At 47.1% G+C, this 20,941-nt stretch overlaps 1 protein-coding gene across 3 annotated transcripts in view; it reads left to right on the top strand.

The window, feature by feature from the left end:
• The first annotated feature begins 8,244 nt into the window (after positions 1–8,244).
• The window catches only part of USP34 (ubiquitin specific peptidase 34), a 248,212-nt gene continuing 235,515 nt past the window's right edge, over positions 8,245–20,941 (top strand). For all 3 annotated transcript variants that reach the window (XM_055121529.1, XM_055121528.1, XM_055121532.1), the window contains exon 1: positions 8,245–8,669. In XM_055121529.1, the coding sequence (XP_054977504.1) occupies positions 8,627–8,669 (43 nt within the window). In that variant the 5' untranslated portion in view covers positions 8,245–8,626. The remainder of the gene's footprint in view (positions 8,670–20,941) is intronic.

Raw genomic sequence — 20,941 nt, 5'->3', positions numbered from 1 at the left:
GGCTTTTGGGTAAAACCAGCTGTGCTCAGGGATTACTCCTGGCTCTGTACTCAGGAATCATTCCTGGCAGGACTTTAGGGACCATATGAGGTGATGTGGATTAAACAGGGTTGCCCACATGCAAGGCAAGTGCCCTATCTCCTCTACTATCTATCTGGCCCTCACCAGATATGTGTCTGGTATATATATTTATATATATCTATTAAAATAAATTATTTTTAATTAGTAAACTAGACTACAAAAATTTCAATAGTGGCTTGGAGGTTTTTTGGTTTTTTTTCTTCCTTTTGGGTCACACCGGGCAATGCACAGGGGTTACTCCTGGCTCTGCACTCAGGAATTACCCTTGGCGGTGCTCAGGGGACCATATGGGATGCTAGGATTCGAACCCGGGTTGGCTGTGTGCAAGGCTAATGCCCTACCCGCTGTGCTATCGCTCCAGCCCCTTATTTTTGTTTGTTAACAAGCATATAACAAGGCATTGAACAAGGAGTTGCTAGCAGTGATTTAGCCACAAAACTAAGCCCCCAAGAGCAGGTTTTTAATTTTTCCATTCCACCATCTTCAGTGCCTTGATGTTTGCTTCTTGTCTACAGGATTATCAGTTTTGAATAACTGCTGCTTCTCTGGATTCACATTTGCTATCCATAACAGGTTGAAAATGAAAGGGTGGTAGATTAGGCACTCTTGGTGCTGTTGACATCCTCTGCTTTATCTCTCAGTGCACAGCAGCCAGACTTCCAACTACTAGGCACCCCCATTTCTATGCCTGAGGGTTTTTCTCTAAACAGACTATCTGAACAGAAGAGCCTTATTTATTTATTTATTTATTTATTTAATCTTTCAATTTTTTTTTAAATTTTATTGAATCACCGTGAGATAGTTACAAGCTTTCATGTTTGGGTTACAGTCTCACAATGATCAAACACCCAACCCTCCATCAGTGCACATTCCCCACCACCAATATCCCGGATATACCTCCCCTTTCTCACTCTCTCCCTGCCTCTAAGGCAGACAATATTCCCCATACTGTCTCTCTACTTTTGGGCACGATAGCTTGCAACACAGACACTGAGAGGTCATCATGTTTGGTCCATTATCTACTTTCGGCATGCATCTCCCATCCCAACTGGTTCCTGCAGCCATTATTTTCTCAGTGATCCCTTCTCTATTCCATTTGCCCTCTCCCCTCCGCTCATGAAGCAGTAGAAGAGCCTATTTTACTATTTACCACCACTCCCCCTTAGCAACAATAAGTGATTAAAGAGTGGCCACACGAAAAGTAAGACCCTTAAACCTTTTACTAGCTCTCTAGCCCTTAGAGATTATTCTAAACAGCAGAATTTTAAGAAATAAAATCCACTTTAACACCCCCCCCCCCATGCCCAGCTTACCTGCATTCCCCCATCATGTCCCATTACATTTCTTCCCTTCAGTTATCCTTAGTTCTCTTTCAATGTTCACTAGTTTATTTTGTTCTATCTGTTCACCAATTTTAATATCCTTGTGGTGAAATAATCCTTGTCTTTATTTTGGGCGGGGGCACCCAGCAGTGCTCAGGGATTACTCCTGATTTTCTGCCAGGAATCATGCCTGGTGGGCTCAGGGGAGCATTTGGGGTATTTGGGATTAAATCCGTGTGCAAGCAAAACCTTACCTACTGTACTATCACTATAGCCCCTACTTGTCTTTTCTATAGGATTTTAAGCAGGAAAGTGTTATAATCCAATTTATTAAAAAATAAATCTCCCTAGCAATTCAAGAACCACATAGAAATTTGCTGAGCTTAAGCACAAAGCACTTGGATAGGTTTCTGTGGAGAGAATAACATGGCATTTGCTTTCTAATAATGACCTGAAGTTCAAAAGTGATGAGTATAGATACAGAGAAAGTAAATTCTGCAGTAAATCTAGTCTCTGGTAGAAACCAGGCTTTAACCTCAAATTCCAAAGTTCAATAATAGCAAACAATGCTAAAATGGCTAAATCATTTTCAGGGTAATATTAATTTTCCAAAGATTTTATTGGCTCACAGGTACCCTAGCATACATAAATATTTTATTCAGGGACCAGAGTTATAGCATAGTGGGTAAGGCCCTTGGGTTGACCTGAATTTAATCCCCAGCAACCCTTATGGTCCTCTGAGCTTTCAGGAGTAAACTCGAGCACTGCTGGGTGTGTCTCAATTTTTTTTTGTTTGTTTTTGGGTCACACCCAGCAATACAAAGAAGTTACTCCTGGCAGTGCTCGGGAACCATATGGGATGCTGGGAATTGAACCTGGGTCAGCTACATGCAAGGCAAATGCCCTACCCGTTGTGCTTTTGCAACAGCCCCTCAAACTTTTTTTTTTTTTTTTTTGCTTTTTGGGTCACACCGGGCAATGCACAGGGGTTACTCCTGGCTCTTCACTCAGGAATTACTACTGGCGGTGCTCAGGGGACCATATGGGATGCTGGGATTCGAACCCGGGTTGGCCATGTGCAAGGCAAACGCCCTACCCGCTATGCTATTGCTCCAGCCCCCCCCAACATTTTTTTAAAAATTCAATATATTTTAAATTAGAAATTCAATATATTATATAATTTTACTCAACGTGTAATTCCTACAACTAGATGGTGTCATGTATACAAAATATTTAAAAGTAATTCTTTTCAGTTTAGCTATTAAAAATGTAATAGTGATTACATATTATGGTTTGAAAATCCCTACTTACAAGAATTTAGGGGATGTTTTACCAGATAACCTGCTTCATTTATTTTTTTGGGGGGGTTTGTTTTGGGGCCACATTTTTCAATGCTCAGGGTTTACTTCTGGTTCTGCACCCAGGAATGACTCACTCTTGCTGGTGCTTGGAGAACCGTATAGGATGCTGGGGATTGAACATAGGTTGGCCACATGCAAGGCAAGTACCCTACTTGCTATACTATGTGTGTTTGTTGTTCACCCTGTCTGTTCTTTAGTCCTTCAGAATGAACACCTTCTAAACATATTACATCTTATGATATATTTACCAAGCCTTTTTTAAAAAATTTATTTTTTAATAATTTTTAAATAATTGAGTCACCATGAGGGTACAGTTACAAATTTATCCATCTTTGTCCTTGTGTTTCCCTCATACAATGTTCGAGAACCCATCCCTCCACCAGTGTCCATTCTCCACCACCAATGAACCCAGTATCCTTCCCACCCTCCGCTCCCGTCCCCTCCCCTCCGCCTCTGTGGCAGGGCATTCCATTTTGTTCTCTCTCCTTTTGGGTGTTGTGGTTTGGATAGGGGTATTGAGCGGCCATCGTGCTCAGTCTCCAGTCTACTTTCAGTACGCTTCTCTCTTCTCCAGTGGGGTCCCCAACCACATTTTACTTGGTGTTCCCTACTCTATCGGGGCTGCCTTTCCCCCAGCATGTGAGGCCAGCTTCCAAGCCATGGAGCCAACCTCCTGGTATTATATACTGCTATTCTTGGGTGTTAGTCTCCTGTTATTTTATGTTCCACAGATGAGTGCAATCTTTCTGTCTGTCCCTCTCTTTCTGACTCATTTCACTTAGCATGATACTTCCCATGTTGATCCACTTATATGCAAAGTTCATGACTTCATCTTTTCTAACAGCTGCATAGTATTCCATTGTATAGATGTACCAAAGTTTCTTTAACCAGTCATCTGTTCTCGGGCACTAGGGTTTTTTCCAGATTCTAGCTATTGTAAACAGTGCTGTGATGAACATATAAGTGCAGATGTCATTTCGACTATACATTTTTGTTTCTCCAGGATATATTCCCAGAAGTATTTACCAAACCTTTTTTTAAAAATAAAACAAACACAACTTTTTTGTTTTGCTTTTTTTTTTTTTTTTTTTTGCTTTTTGGATCACACCCAGCGATGCTCAGAGGTTACTCCTGGCTTTGCACTCAGGAATTACTCCTGGCAGTGCTTGGGGGACCATATGGGATGCCAGGGATCGAACCCGGGTCGGCCGAGTGCAAGGCAAACGCCCTACCCGCTGTGCTATCGCTCCGGCCCCCTGTTTTGCTTTTTATAGGGGGTCACAACTGGGTGCTCAGGGGTACTCCTGGTGGTGCTCAGGGAACGGTATGGGATGCCGGGAATAGAATCCAGGTCTGTCTATGCAAGGCAAACACCCTACCTGCTGTACTATTGCTCCAGCCCCACGTTTACCAAGTCTTGAATGATGAATGGGGGTCAGAGATGTAGTACAGTGGGCAAGGTGCTTGACTTAGATGCAGTGGACCTGGATTCAATTCCTGGTACAACACATGGTCCCTGAGCACTGCTAAGAGTGACCCCTGAGAATAGATCTGGGAATAATCCTGAGCACAGGAGTAAGCCCTGAGCACAGCTGAGTATGGCCCCCCAAACCAAAGAATGACAAACGAAGAACTAGGAGGCAGGAACCTTATCTACATACATTGGCTCCTGCTTTCTTCAGCTGCTCACGAGACATTTGAAGAGACTGAAGCATTTGAAAAAGCTGGTGAACTAGAGTCCACAGGCCAAATACATGGTTGGTTTGTTTATTTACTTAGTATGGCTTGTCAGTTTTAGGGACCAGAGAGATGGCTCAAAGGACTTAGTGCATTCTTTGCATGAAGGTGGCTTACAGTTCCACTGCTAACATTGTAAGGTGCCCATAGCACTACAGGGAGTGATGAACACACTCCCTAGCAAAGAGCCTGAGATAATCTTTGAGCACTGCTGGGTGGGGCATAAATACCACATGGAATATTGTTTTCAGAGCTGGAACAATAGCAGAGAGAGTTGGGTGCTGGCCTTGGATGAGGCTGATCCGTGTTCAATTCCCAGCATCCCATATGGTCCCCATGCACCTCTAGGAGTAATTCCTGAGTGAAGAAACAGGAGTAACCCCTGAACACTGCTTCGTGGCCCCAAATTCCCTCCCCACCCCCGTTATTGTTTTCATTTTTTAAAATGGTGGAAAAAGAGAACAGTAGACTACTGCTACCAAACCCAACAAAATCCCTCCAAACGTGGAAGCAAGATATTGTAATAAGTAATATCAGAGTATATCTTCTACATATCCTATGGTGGCAGTTGTCCTCTCCAGTTTTTAGACCTGTTATGTCTTTTCTGTGATGTTTAAAGCATAGCTGGTCTGTATAATTATCAAAAGTGTGTCTGGGGTCAGGAGAAATAATGCTGAATAGAGGTCTTCTTAAACTTTTCCCATGACACAAAGCTAGATGTTGATTTTAATTTTGAATTAATTTTGGGTCATTACAAGTTCACAATCTTTTCATTGTTGCCATTTTTTTTTTTTGCAACTATGTACATGGCTCTTGACCCACAGTTCAAGAGCATGGGTTTATAGCTATAGCACCTCCTTGCAAATCTACTGTCATGATTTCAAATTCTGTGTCCCAGGTGCTTGAACGTGAAGAGGGCAATTCTATGACTCTCACTGCAAGTGACTTCAGCCACATCATAGTCACAAAAAGGAATGCTTGATGAGCATTACAACTGGAGTGTGCTTTCTAGGAAGTGCAACACTTATATGCAACAATTAAGAGTGTGAGCAACTTAGTGAAGACTTGTGCAAGATGTACAAATTTCTGAAGAGCACTGTAGTCAGGTGTGTGAGCAACTTCCTCCCCTTCCCCCACTATCCAACTGGAGCTGCTACTACATTGAGGAGAAGAAATAAAGGAATACCTATACTAGTGAGAAATGCAATTGTCTACAACTAGTCAAACCTAAGTATGGTTTAAGAAAAAAAAGAAAAGAAAAAGGAAGATTCATTTTTCTTACACAAGCAGACCAGGGGTAGATACTGTATCTTATTTTGTACTGTTTTATCATTGGCCCTTCACTCTGTGGTTTCATTGCTAAATTTTTGTTTCTTCACAAAAATCAATGCTATGACTGTATCATGATCATGTTTCAAGTGGGAAGGGTTAAAGAGCATGCTGAATTTGTCCCTTAAACTTTTTTTTTTCTAACCAGGAATAGACAATTCTATGAAAAAAAAAAAAAACCGCTGTAAATTTCTGCTTACCTTTTATTGGCTAGAACTCAAACACTAGGGCAGCCTTAGAAAAAAACAAGTCATGATGGATTTTCTACCAATGGGTTTTACTACCCTGAGGTACTACCTGAACAAAACAAAACCCTTCTTCGAGACCCTAAATCTAGGACTTGGCAAGTTTCCTTTTTTTTTGGTCACACCTGGCGATGCACAGGGGCTACGCCTGGCTTTGCACTCAGGAATTACCCCTGGCAATGCTTAGGGGACCATATGGGATGCTGGGAATCGAACCCGGGTTGGCTGTGTGCAAGGCAAAAGCCCTACCCGCTGTGCTATTGCTCCAGCCCCTTGCCTAGTCTCCTTGCAGGAAAGAGAGATGGGTGTGAATTTATGTTGAATTGACAATGCCTTATACAGAGTTCAACTTTTCAGAAATCCCGGTTGTTTTTTCTTAAGTTCTTGGGCCACATCCAGCAGTGTTCCGGGTTTACTCCTTTTCTTTGTGCTAAGGGACCACACCTGATGGGACGTGGGTACCATATGGGACGCTGAGGATCAAAGCCCAGTCAGCGACATTCAAAGCCAAGTGTCTCACCCTCGTACTATCTCTTCAGTCACCCACACCCCACTTTGTTTTCCTGTAGATGCTTTTTGGTTTTTGAACCACATTCAGTATAGCTCCTATTTCTGTGCTCGTCCTGGCAATGTGGGACCCTACACAGAGTGAGGATACCAAATCTCTGCCTTCTACAACTTTTCACTCAATCCTTTTGACATTCCTCTCCTGCCTTGTTTTGGGTCACACTGGCAATGCTCAGGGGTTACTCCTGGCTCTGCACTCAGAAATCACTCCTGGTAAATCCCCCACGGTGCTCTGGGGACCATATGGGATGCTGGAGATGAAACTCAGGTTGGCAGTGTGCAAGGCAATCGCCCTACCTGCTGTACTGCTGTTCGGGCCCTCAGCATTGTTTGTTTGTCAGTCACATCTGTGATACTCGGGGGCTACTTCCTCGCCAATTTGGAGGGCTAAAAGTGCCCAGGGGGACGTACTGGGATGAAACCCAGGTATCCTGGTGGCAAAGCCATGTGCTCCAGTGCTTGGAGCTATGCTGGTCCAGAAACTCAAGTCCTATCATTACAGAGGGGTGGGAAGGAAGGTACCATCTCTTCTCACCGGGCACCTTCAGAAACAAGAGGGCTAAGGTGAAGCAGCAGGGACTATACACAGTGGGGTCCTTTGGTGGGGAGATGCTGAGACTTAACTGCGACCGAAGTGCCTACTGCCTTCGCAGCTGCTCTGCATGCAGCTGCGCCGCGAGCAACCTTTGGCCTTTTCTCCAGCCGCCCCTGGGGTAAGAAACGTGGGGCGCAGGGCTGAAAGGCAGGGCTGAGGGAGCGACCCCGACGCGAGCCGGTCCAGCCCCTGCACGCCTGTGTTCGGGCCCTTCTGGGATCCCCTTCTCCACGTGTTCCGAGCCAGAGCTGCAGAGGCTCAGCGGGGAGCAGCCTCGGAGTGAAGATGCGCTGCCATGTGAAGACGCTTCGCTTCCGCCATTTCTAGGCGCGTCAAGGTGTTTCACTGCTTGAGGCCGGCGGGGCTCTCAAGGGTGGCGGGGAAACGATTAACACGGCGCAGCTGAGCCGGTCCCGGGGCGGGTTCACGATCGCCAAGCCCCGTGCGGCGCGGGCCTTGGCTCCCGGGCTGGGCTTCGCGGTGGCCACGGCCCGGCCACCCCAGTGCACTCCTTGCCGTCCCCCAGCCGCCATGCCAGGGCGCGGGGGAAGAAATCGACGCCACGTCCCACTTGTGGGCCCGGAGGGAATACGGCGAGGCACAGGGGCGGGGGCCAGCGACCCCGGTGCTCGCTGGACCTCGGAGTCCGCGAGGAGGGCGGCGTGGGCGCCGCTCGCCGCCGCCATCTTCCCGACTCACCCGGACTCCCCCCGCCGCCGCGCTGGCTTCGCGTTTCCCTTCCGGCCGCTGACAGAGATCCGGGCTGGGCGGGGTGGGCGAGCGCGCCGCGCCGAGGGGCTGGACCGAGGGCGGGGAGGCCGGACGGAAGAGGAAAGGGAGGGCGGCGAGGCGGCCGCGGCGGGGTGTGGAGCGTGCGGCGTGTGTGCGGAGGGAGAGGAGGGCGGGCGGGAGGCGAAGAGAGGGCGGGAGGCGGAGGAATGAGAGCGCGAGGCGCTTCTCGTCGGCTCCTTCGCCCGGGCGGAAAGAGCCGAGCGCAGCCCGAACGCTCGATTAAAATGGCGGCGGCGTCGGCAGTGGCCGCGGCGTCTGGTCGGTGAAGTGACTCTGCTGCTTCTCTCCCCGCCCGCCCCCTCCCTCCCTCTCCCCTCCCCCCGTCCTTCCCCCCCTTCCCCGCCGCCGGCGCCTCTGCGCCCCTCCGGCCTGCGCATCTCCCCTCGCCCCCCTCCTCCCCCCCGCCCGCTCCGGGGCCCGCCGGCCCCCTCCCCCACCCTCTCGCTCCCCGCCCCGTCCCCGCCGCCGCCCGCCCTCGTCGCCTCCCCGCCCCGCCGGCCGGCCGGCCCCCTCCTCCGCCTCTCTCCCCTCCCCCCCGCCGGTCGGGAGCAGTCAGTGCGATCCGAAGCGGGGGAGGGGGGGGGCGGCGGCCGAACGATGTGCGAGAACTGCGCAGACCTGGTGGAGGTGTTAAATGAAAGTAAGTAGACGCGGCGGCGGCCTGTCGGGGTGCACGGTTGGGGGGGGGGCCCCGGCGCCGCTCCCCGGCCTCTCCGGGCCGGCCGCGGCCTGCGGGAGGCGACGGCCCAGGCCGGCGGCGTGCGGGCCTAGCGCCCGGGAAAAGGTGCGCGGTGGCGCGGCCGCCCCGGCGCTTCGGGCCCAGGCGGCCCGCGGTTACCTGGGCGTCGAGCGGGGCCGCCGCCGAGGCCGGGCCCGGCCGGGCCGGCCCCGCTCCGCTCGGCTCGCGGAAAGTTTCCTCATTACAGGTGTCAATTAACGATGGCGCTAATGAACCTTGGCCGCGGCGGCCCGGCCGGGGCGCGGGGAGGTGGGGTCCGAGGGAGAGGCTGGCCTCTGCCGCCCGAGCCCCGAGAGCACCCCTCCGCCCTCTTGGATTTCTCAGCGGGCGGCCCAGGCCGCTCACCTGCCCGTTTCCATGAAACTCCGGGTGGGGGGGGATATGTGTGTGTGTGTCTGTGTGTGTGGACGAACCCCTTCTGCCGTCCCTCAGGAGCCGAAACGGAGCGGGGCGGGCGTGTGTTGAGGGGGATGGCCGGGACCTGGGTGGGGATTAACCAAAAATTAGGGACTGCTCTGCCTCGACGGCTGCCATTGGTGCTTTTCCTGGGCGAGCCCCGCGGCGCGGCGCTTCCCGGGGCCGGGCCGGAATGGGAAAGGCCTGATGCCTTCTTCAGGCGCTCCCAGCGCCCTTTCCTGGCCACGTCCCCTTTATTTCATTGATGACTCTCGTCAGATGGCATCTTTCGCCTCAGAAACCGAACCTGTTGGGAGTTCGCGACTTGCGGGCCCAGAGGCCTAGCTGGGCGAGGGGAATTCGAGGGGCGATTAATCTACAAGAACTTGCGGGGGGGGGGGGGGCGGGGAAGAGGCTCATTAGCAGCCGCTTAAGTGGTTTTGGGGATTTGTGTTCCGTTTGTGATAGTTTCAGAGACTGCCAAGTCACCGCTTTTCTCTTGTGCCTTACAAGAATTCATTGGTCCGAGGTACCATGTCGTTCCTGTTCTCATTTTCCTCCATGCATGTGTCTGGATTTCAGCTTAACGACCGAAGGCACTGAGAAAAGTGGAAAGGTTCACCTAGTTTACTTTCAACTGCCATTTACTTCTGACAGGTGGAAGCAGGCACCTAATTTAAAGTATATTTTTTAGTATTTGTGTTTTTTAAAATTTTGCTGGAATTTCAAGAGTGCTTGCTATTTATTTGAGATAACTGTCATTTTTGGTGCAAGAGATTTTTCATAGGGCTATAGACCTGTCCTTAGTACTTATTGCAGTAAACTGATCTGTCATAAACATTGTAGAGTCATGGCCTTGTGATTTTTGATACTGGAAAATGAGTAGTTTTATTGTCTAACATCATTTAATTTTTGTGATTTTAAAATTATTTTAGACTTAACTAAAATGAAGATTAATAGCTAAAAAAAACCCCACTCGTTAATCTATTAATTTTTGAAAAGAGCATAATAAAAGGGCCTATTGAAGATTATTTGGGAAGCCCCACTAACCATGTTCAGAAGCGTTCACAGAGATTGGAATAGAATTTAGACTTTATTACCTTTAATACTGTAGTTACACCAGGTTCCCAAAATCTGGTCATGTAGACACTCCGAGAATTGCAGATGCAAATTTCCTATTTGTGTACAAGCCCAGAGGACTCTAAATTATTTCCGTTTTCTAATACTACCCGTAAGTCTGTTAAAAAAAACTGCCTCCTAAACACTAATCTCACTGATGATTTCTTTGAAGGGTTGGGGTGAGGGGGCCACACGCCTCTATGCAGGGGTTACTCCTGGCGCTGTACTTTTTGTTCCTGGTAATGCCCAGGGAACCATAGGGGATGCTGAAGATTGAACCTGGTTAGCCTGTGTCGGTCACTGTGTAAGGCAAGCACTATATTATCTCTCTAGCCCCACACTGATGCTTTCTTAAAAATATAAACTTCAGTAGTATGTAAAGCAAAACAAACTATTACAAGTATCTCCCACAATTTAAAACTTTCTTCTTTGTGGTTCCTGTATCCTGAACACAAACTACTTAAATTCCTGGAGAGCAGAGGGTACTTATTGATGTATCTCAATGTAACATTTTTCCATGATTGGGTGGGAGCATGGTAGTTGGAGTTGGGCAAAACTTCTTGACTTGGAGTGGAGTTTATGGTTTATAGGTTTTTTTTTTTTTTTTTTGGGAGGGGGCCACATCTGGCATTGCTCTGGGCTTACTCCTGACTTTGTGCTCAGGGATCACTTTGGGATCATAGGGAGTGCTGGGGATCAAACCCAGGGCTGCCCTGTGTAAGGCCTGCAGTACTATCCCCTCCTGCCCTGGGTTTTAGGTGTTTTGTGATCTTGCTCATGAAAATCATTAAGTGTACATTAAATGTAAAGATAAGCATCAAAAATTCAACCTGGTTAGAAATTTCAAGTCCTTAGACTGTACAGCGGGTAGGGTGTTTGCCTTGCACATGGTCAATCTGGCTTCGATTCCTCTGTCCCTCTCTGAGAGCCTGGCAAACTACTGAGAGTATCCCGCCTGCACGGCAAAGCCTGGCAAGCTACCCCTGGCATATTCCATATGCCAGAAACAGTAACAAGTCTCACAATGGAGATGTTACTGGTGCCCGCTCGAGCAAATCGAACAACAGGACGACAGTACTACAGTGCTGCAGACTGGACAGAGCTCAGTGGACTGAGCAAAGTGAGACCTGGTTTCCATTCCTGACTGTATATGTTCCCTGAGCACCAGCCTGGTCAGCTAGATGCAAGGCAAGCACCCTATCCACTGTACTATCTCTCCTGCCCCTTTCATCACTGTATCAGTGTGTCACTCTCATTCTGTTGTTCATCGATTTACTGGAGCAGGTGCCAGTAACGTCTTTGTTTGTCCCAGCCCTGACATTTTAACAGCCTCTCCTTTCTCGTCTTTTACAATGATTAGAGGCTCTTTTCAGGGTCAGGGTAATGAGACTGTTAATGTTACTGTATTTGGCATATCAAATATGCCACGGGGAGCTTGCCAGGCTCTTCCTTGCGGGCGGGATACTCTCAATAGCTTGCCAGACTCTCCGAGAGGCATGCATATATATATATATATATATATATACATATATATATGTATTTCCGGTCCAGGAATATGTTCACTCATGGGTGAGACTCGGCCCGAGCGTGTGGAAAGCTGCCTGGAGCATGGCGGCAGTTGGATAGTAGACGTTGGCTGCCAGGGTTGGGTCTCTTAGGGTGGGGAGGGCTCTCACCTGCTCCCCTCTGGGGCGCCCCTGGTGTGGAGTCCAGTGGCATGGTTATGGAGGCCTCATTTTATGTTCCCTTCCAGGAGAAGCAGCCATGAATTCTGGAGGGTAGCTGATCAGGGGATTATTTGGTGCCAGCAGGAGGTGGCTTATGGGTACGACCCCTGGGTCTTGGGAGATTGGGGGAAGCAGGCAGAGGATCCCCTTTTGCCCAGAGTCCAAGATCACAAAATTTCGCATTACCTGGGTTCCGTGCCCGTCTCATAACACCATTATTTACAAAGTTGTTTATAGTCAGGTTTCAGGCATATAGAAGTCTCACCTCAAATCTCATCCACCTGGTGACCCCATCCCTCCACCTCAATGACTCTGGGTTCCCTCTCACTTTTTTTTTTTGTTTGTTTTGAGCCACACCTGATGCTTCTCAGGGTTCTCCTGGCTCAATATTCTGGAATCACTGCTGGTGGTACTTAGTGCTGGGGGGAATACTTGGAATCCTGGAAATCACACTCAGGTCAGCCTCATGTAAATCAAGCACTCTAATTGCTCTAGTTTTTGATAAGGATAAGGACTGCATATGAACTGTTTTATTTTGGATTTGGGGCCACACCAAGCAGTGCTCATGGGATATTCCTGGCTCAGCAATCAGGGATCGGTCCTGGCGGGCTAGAGGAATGTATGGGATGCTGGAGATCCAACAAACTTGGATCATTCATGTGCAGGACAAGTTCCTTAACCGTTGTACTCTCTCTCCAACCCCTGTTTTATATTTGGATTTTGGACCACAGCTGAGTGTGCTCGGGGATTACTCCTGGAGCAGCTTGAACCCAGGGTTGGCTATGTGCAAGGCAAGTGCCTTACTTGCTGTATTATCTCTGGCCCCTGAACTATTTTTTACTTTTTGGTTTTTGGGCCACACCCGGTGTTGCTCAGGGCTTACTACTAATGTGTAGGGGACCATATGTGGTGCCCAGGATCAAATCTGGATCACCAATGCAAGGCACACCTTACCTGCTGTACTATCGTTCTGCCTCACTGTCACTGTCATCCCGTTGCTCATCGATTTGCTCGAGCGGGCACCAGTACCGTCTCCATTGTGAGACTTGTTACTGTTTTTGGCATATCGGATACGCCACAGGTAGCTTGCCAGGCTCTGCCGTGCGGGCAAAATATTCTCGGTAGCTTGCCAGGCTCTCCGAGAGGGCTGGAGGAATCGAACCCGGGTTGGCCGTGTGCAAGGCAATGCCCTACCCGCTGTTCTATTGCTCCAGCCCAAATTACAAAATAAAATGGAGGTAAAATAGAGTTTGATAACAGGTATGATTTTAGCCATGGTATCATATCATCAGTTCTTTTGGGGTATGGTTGAGGAGGAGGAAAACCACATGAGATTTCAGGAATTGGGGTGGACTTGGGTGCAAGGCAAGTGACTTAAGTCCTGTAGTATCTCTCTGGTCCTTGTGCCATCTCTTTTTGATAAGAGTATTACCATTCACATTTAATGCCTCTAATCCTGCTCTAAGAAAATTAAGGTGTAAATTGTCTTACCAGTGAAAACTATAGAGGTATACAAGAAATGATTTTGCCTGTAGTTTTAGGACCAATTGAGGTTTGCCCTTTCTTTTTTTCTTTTTGCTTTTTGGGTCACACCCGGCAGTGCTCAGGGGTTACTCCTGGCTTTGCACTCAGGAATTACTCCTGGCGGTGCTTGGGGGATCATATGGGATGCTGGGAATCGAACCCGGGTTGGCCGCATGCAAGGCAAACGCTCTACCCGCTGTGCTATCTCTCCAGTTCCGAGGTTTGTCCTTTAATCAGGCAAAAGACTCCATATTCTGGACCCTCTCATCTCTATTTTAAATATGGTCTTAACATATTCTAAAACTTTAAATTGTTTTTCAAAGTAGCTTTTAGTTTTAGGCTTAGAATAACCAATTCTAACAGTATTGAATGAGTTTCCACATTCTTTTCAGTACTTATTATTTCTGTCCCACACCTAGGAGTACTCAGGACTTATTCCTCGCTTTGTGTGCTCAGGGATCACTCCTGGCAGAGCTTGACTGCATGCAAGGCTAGTGCCTTACCCATTGTACTCTTTCTCTGGCCCTCAGTGATTTCTTTTTTTTTTTTTTTTTTGCTTTTTGGGTCACACCCAGTGATGCTCAGGGGTTACTCCTGGCTTTGCACTCAGGAATCATTCCTGGCGATGCTCAGGGGACCATATGAGATGCTGGGACTAGAACCCGGGTCAGCGGTGCGTGCAAGGCAAACGCCCTACCCGCTGTGCTATCACTCCGACCCCTGGCCCTCAGTGATTTCTTTTTTTTCTTTTTTTTTTTTTTTTTGCTTTTTGGGTCACACCTGGCGATGCACAGGGGTTACTCCTGGCTCTGCACTCAGGAATTACCCCTGGCCGTGCTCAGGGGACCATATGGGATGCTGGGATTTGAACCCGGGTCGGCCGCGTGCAAGGCAAACGCCCTACCCGCTGTGCTATCTCTCCAGCCCCCCTCAGTGATTTCTAACACAGAAGACATGCCAGGTATTAAATGAATTTTGCTACTATGTGTGGGGTTGCATTTCGCTTAGGAAGTCATTTTAAGTTTTTCTGTTGATCTATTTCATAGCTCCTTTTGTGAACCAGAAATCTGGAGATTCTGGATATTGATGAAAAGTTGTAGGCACTAATATGAATTTTTTTTTTTTTGACCCAGCAATACCACTTCTGGGAATATATCCTGGAGGTGCAAAAAAGTATAGTAGAAATGACATCTGCACTTACATGTTCATTGCAGCACTGTTTACAACAGCCAGAATCTGGCTCTAATATGTTTTGGGCCTTTAGTATAGCTAGCTTCCTAGTAAATTGACGCCATTGTTTGGCATGATAAAGTCAGTTTCTCTGAAAGCAGAGTTTAAATGTACTTCAAACTTCTTTTTGGTTGGTTTGTTTTTGGGCCACTCTTACCGGTGCTCAGGGGTTATACCTGGCTCTGCACTTAGGAATCACTCCTGACAAGCTCAGGGGACCATATGGGATACCAGGGATCAAACCCTGGTCTGCCATGTGCAGGGTGAGTACCTTATTTACCTCTCTGTCCCTGAAACGTACTTCAATCATGTAAATGTCCTCTTTGTATGTTGTGGATTTTATTCTGTATTCAATGAGCTGAACTTTTAAAAATGGTTAAAGTGGGCAGTTTGTCCTTTTGAACTGTCCTTTGAGATAGGAGTATTCTACTTTATTTTCTTTTCTTAATTTTGGGCCACATTTGGCTGTGCTTAGGGCTTAGATTTGATTCTGTGCTTAGGAATTGCTCTTGACGGGGCTCTGGAGACCGTGTATATTGGACGTGTATATTGGACCGTGTATATATATGACCCAAGTGATCTAACTTGGGTCATCTGCGTTCAGTGCAAGCACCTTACCTTGTTTCATCTCTCTGGCCCGTTGGAATCCTGCTTTAAAAGGTGAAGAAAGTAAATTTTAGATTTAGTAGTTTACCAAATGCCACTTTTCGCCAACTTAGTAGTCATATCTAAGATAGAACTCAAGATACTCTGTTAATCAGTATTTGTAGAATAATTCAGTTTTCGGGGGCCAGGGCCATAGTACAGTGAGTAGGGCATTTGCCTTGCATGTGGCTGACCTGGGTTCAATCCCCGGCATCCCATGTGGACCCCGAAGCACCACCAGGAGTAATTCCTGAGTGCAGTGCCAGGAGTAACACCCCTGAGCATTGCTGGGTGTGACTGAGCATTGCTTTTTTTTTTTTAAAACAAAAAAAATTCAGTTTACTTTTCATTATTTATTTATTTATTTATGCTTTTTGGGTCACACCTGGCGATGCACAGGAGTTACTCCTGGCTTTGCACTCAGGAATTACTCCTGGCGGTGCTCAGGGGACCATATGGGATGCTGGGAATCGAACCGGGTCAGCTGCGTGCAAGGCAAACGCCCTACCCGCTGTGCTATCACTCCAGCTTTTCATTTTTTAAAGTTAAATTTTCTATCCCATCTTGAGTTTTTTCTTCTTTCAAGTGGGTATTCTGTCACCCTTTTTAGATAAGAGAAGGAGGTCTAGAGTTTAGATAACTTGCTTCAGGTCACATGACCGTGTTCTGTTGAACCAGGAATTAAATAGGAATTAACTTCAGGTCCGGCTAAATTCTATTTATCTATCTATCTATTTATTTATTTATTTATTTATTTATTTATTTAGCTATTTATTTATTTATTTATTTATTTATTTATTTATTTATTTATTGGTGCCATGCACTGTGGTGCAGAGGGGTTGTTCCTGAGTCTGTGTTCAGATGTGACCTGGAGGTGCACAGGCAGCTGTATGCAGTGCCAATAATCCAACCAGGATCACAGCATGTGCAAAGAGAGTACTTTAAGCCTTGTATGATCTCTTTCTGTCTCTGTCTCTCTTTTTGGATCATACCAAACCATGTGTAGGGGTTACTCCTGGCTCTTCACTCAGGAATCACTTCTGAATGGTGCTTGGAACACCAAATGGAATGATGGGGATTGAACCTGACTTGGCATGTGCAAAGCAAAGCCCTACCCCAGAGGGCCAGTACTGTTGCTCTGGCCCCATTGTACTATTTCTTAGACCTCAAGACCATGTGTGTCTGTTTACTTATTTTTGGTTTGGGGACTATACCGAGCAGTGCTCAGTGCTTATTGCTGGCTCTGTGCTCAGAAATAACTCCTGGTGGGCTTGGTGGAACCACATAGGTGCCAAGGATCAAACCCACCTTGGTCATGTGCAAGGCAAGTAAGTGCCTAACTTACTGCACTACAATTCTGGCCCCCAAACTGATATGCATTTATTTATTTATTTATTTATTTATGCTCTTTGATTCACACCCAGTGATGCTTAGGGCTTATTATTGGCTCTGTACTCAGTAATTGCTTTCTGTCAGTGCTCAGGGGACCATATGGGATGCTGAGCATTGAACCGGGTCACACATGTTGGCTGCATGCGAGGTTATCACTCTGACCTGACCACGTGCTTTTAAAGGGGCATGCTTTATAAACTTCATGATGATACATTTGAGTAGAAGATATTAATAATGGTACATGGGCAAAACAAACTTGCTGTCACTTTATGCATAATTTTCAAAATTGAGGCATAATTCAAGGATGATTATAGTAGGAATTTAAAAGTACCAGTGAATAAAGCTGAGTAAAAATCTGAGAATCTATATATCTTATTTGTCAGCAGTAAGTTCTTTAATAAGCTACAATCAGAGGATCTCTAGATATTGTAAGTACATGGTCATTAATGGCAGCATGTTTTGTTCGTTTGTTTTTGATGTACCTCTAGAGTTACTCAGGGGCATGACTTCTTGCTTTGGGGCCCATACAGTGCTGGAGATTGAACCCAGGCTTCCTAAAATGCAAAGCTGTACTAGCTACCTTTACGTTATCTCTCTGGTCATGTGACATTCTGTTAGTTGACATTTAATTCTAGTATTTAACCGATTCTGAGGCTGGGAATGGTAGAGTGCATGCTTTGCATATATGAATCCCTGAGTTTGATGCATGGCATCCTCATCTTCCTCAGTAAACAAAAATCCCAACTAATAAAATTGGAAATATATTTTTACTGTAATACAGTGCCAGATTATGAATTTCATTTAGTAAGAGTCTTTTGCCCCCACGCCTACCTGTCTTTAACGGGGCCCTTTGGAGCAGGGTGGGTTGAGTTTCCCTCCCTGCCCGGAGCAGAGCCCCGGCAGTCGAAGACCTCCGGAACCCAGCCACAGCCATACTCAAGGCCCCTTTCCACATGTTTGGATGAGCCTCATGTCATGAAGGAAATGGTAGAGGAGCCCAGGTGTGCGGGACCCGGGGCTGAGATCTCTAAGCCTGCTCAGATTGGGTCTGGGCCTCTTCCACCCAGATAACCCATTTTTCAGTAGCTTGGCAGCCAAACCCGCAAAGTGCCCTTCCCCCATGTAATCCCATCATTGGCCAAGATCCAGAGACTATAAAACGCTCCTGGATCTCTTATAGCCTAGTTCTCTATCTCAGAGAACCTGGCAAGGTACCAAGAGCATCCTGCCTGTACAGCAGAGCCTGGTAAGCTCCTCATAGCGTATTCGATATGCCAAATATAGTAACAATGATGGGTCCATTCCCCTTACCCTGAAAGAGCCTCCAATGCGGCATCACTGGGAAGAACGAGTAAAGAGAGGCTGCTAGGGCACCATCAGGCTGCTGATATACTTGCCCTATAGATCGAGGTAGACCTATTGGCAGTGCCAAGCCCCCTTGGACCCAGTAACAGTGGAAAGGCGGGGACCAGAACCAGGTTCAAGGCTGCTACAGTATGTGGCTTGGGCACTCTTCAGCCACTGGTCCAGCAGAACCTGACATGGGACATACACCCCCATCTTTGGTCTCCAGACAGTTGGCCTCAGGGAGGATCGCCTCCATAGTATGCTGTGGGCTGCCCCGGCTGCTCCAGGGAGGAAATCGCGGTGGGGCCCCATAGTGGGGACCCAGAGCACTTTCTCAAGTCTGGGACCTCAACACCCGCGCTCTGCAGTGGTGCTGAGTTGGACCCGAAGAGCCCTATTCAGACCCGTTAAAACTCGCCTCCCATAGTGCTGAGAGCTGTGAGATCCTCTGTGTACTGCCATCCTCACACATCCTACTCTGGGGCGGCTCTGTGGCAGGGGACTTGCTGTTTTTGTTGTTGTTTTGTTTTTTGGGTCACACCTGGCGATGCACAGGGGTTACTCCTGGCTCATACACTAAGAAATTACTCCTGGCTGTGCTCAGGGCACCACATGGGATGCTGGGAATTGAACCCGGGTCAGCCGCGTGCAAAATGCCCTACCCGCTGTGCTGTCACTCCAGCCCCAAGACCTGCTGTTTTTGTTCAATGGCGCTCTCTGAGCCAGCGCATTCAAGGGTCACCAACCTTCAATTCATGCAGAAATTTTGTGGCCTCATTGGTTATTCAGAGAAGCTGAGAGGTGCTGTCATTTGCTGCTGAGCCACTGCTATCCTGACCAGAACTGTCCTTTTTTTTTTTTTTTAAACCCGGGATTGAACCTTGGTTGGTCATACACAAAGCAAGCATCTTAATCTACAGTACTATCTTTTTGGTCCCTAAATCAATTTTTTTTTTTCCTCTCCTGGTTTGTACTCAGGGATCACTGCTGGGAGACTCAGGGACCTTATGGGGTGGCAGGGATTGATCCTGGATCAACTGCATGTTATGCAAGTGTCCTGCGTGCTGAACAAATGGCTCTGTCATCCCTCTCCCAAATCCTTTTTCTAGCATCTCCTTACTTTTGTGAGGCCAACAAATCTTTTCTGATATTTCTTAAAATGACTTGCAACTTTAGTTTATAGCATATACTTAAGTTAGAATGCATAAAAATATACTTGTTATATGTACTTTTTGGTTTCTGGGCCACATATGGTCTGGTACTTAGTGTTTACCCCTACCTCTGTGCTCAGGGGTCACTTCTGGAGGTGCTTGGATTATGGTGCTAGGGATTAAACTGTGGTTGGTTGTGTGCAAGGCAAGTGCCTTAATCCCCATACTAGCCATCTCCCTCCCCCTTACCCCCTCACACACTTTTTTGTGTTTTGTTTTTTGTTTTCGCGCCACAGCTGGCAATGCTCAGGGATTATTTCTGGCTGTTTGTCCTGGCAGTGCTCAGATGCATCCCGGGATTAGCCATGTACAAAGCAAAACGTGCTATATATCATGCTATCTCTCTAGCCTCTTCCCCCCTTTTAAATGAATCATTGTGAAATACAGTTACAGAGCTTTCATGTTTGAGTTTCCAGTCATACAATGATCGAACACCCATCCCTCCACCAGTGTACATTTTCTACCACCAGTGTCCCTAGTATCCTCCCCCATCCCACCCCTCTCCTGTCTCTATGTCAGACAATTTCCCTCTTAACTCTCGCTATACTTTTGGGCATTATGATTTTGCAATACTGAGAGGCCATCATGTTTGGTCCTTTATCTACTTTCAGCACACATCTCCCATCCCAAGTGATCCCTCCAAACATCATTGACTGAGTGATCCCTTCTCTATCCTAGCTGCCTTCTCCCCTAGCTCATGAGACAAGCTTTCAATTGTGGATCAGTCTTCCTGGCCTTTGTCTCTACTGTCCTTGGGTATTAATCTCATATTATGTTATTTTATATTCCACAAATGAGTGCAGTCATTCTGTGTCCTCTCTTTCTGACTCATTTCACTTAGCATGATACTGAGTCCATCCACTTATAAGCAGATTTCATGATTTCATCTTTCCTAACAGCTGCATGGTATTTTATTGTATAGATGTACCACAGTTTATTCAGCCAGTAGTCTGTTCTCATCTAGCTTCTTATTTTTTAAAATTAATTTTAGTACCTTTGCAGGATAATAAATTTACTAAGTTAGGGTTTGTCTTTTTCTCTTTCTGTGGAGCTTGGGGAACCTATGAGGTACCACATAGAAGAACCCAGGCTTCTTGTTTGCAAAGCATGTGCTCCAGCAAAGCTTTACCTTGCTGTATATGTTTTTTTCCTTTTCTAGTTCTAATATAGTGCCTTTTAGACTTTGTGTGTGTATGTGGGGGCGGAGGGAGGGCGGTGTGGTGGTGCAGGGAATTTAACTCAGGACCTCACACTTGAAGGCAGGTTTCTACTCTGAGCTGCATTCCTGACCCATTAGTAAATCTTTTTTTTGGCCACACCCACCAGTGCTCAGAGGTTACTCCTGGCTCTACACTCAGGAATCACTGCTAGCCTGCTTGAGGAAACTTACGGGATGCCGGGAGCAAACATGGGTTGCTTGGTTGGTTGACCCTGGGTTGGCCATATATAATCTACTGTACTATCTCTCCAGCCCCCCATTAGAAAATATTTTAATCCAGAGTAGTTTGAGGAGAATGTGACTGCCTAAGTAAAACTGTTCTTAAACCATAGTGGTCTAGAAATGAAAATATATGGATGAAAT

The sequence above is a fragment of the Sorex araneus genome, chromosome X (assembly GCF_027595985.1).
Source record: "Sorex araneus isolate mSorAra2 chromosome X, mSorAra2.pri, whole genome shotgun sequence".
In the NCBI taxonomy this organism is placed as follows: Eukaryota; Metazoa; Chordata; class Mammalia; order Eulipotyphla; family Soricidae; genus Sorex; species Sorex araneus.
Note: the sequence above shows the minus strand (reverse complement) of the source record. Positions and strands in the feature narration are given on the sequence as shown.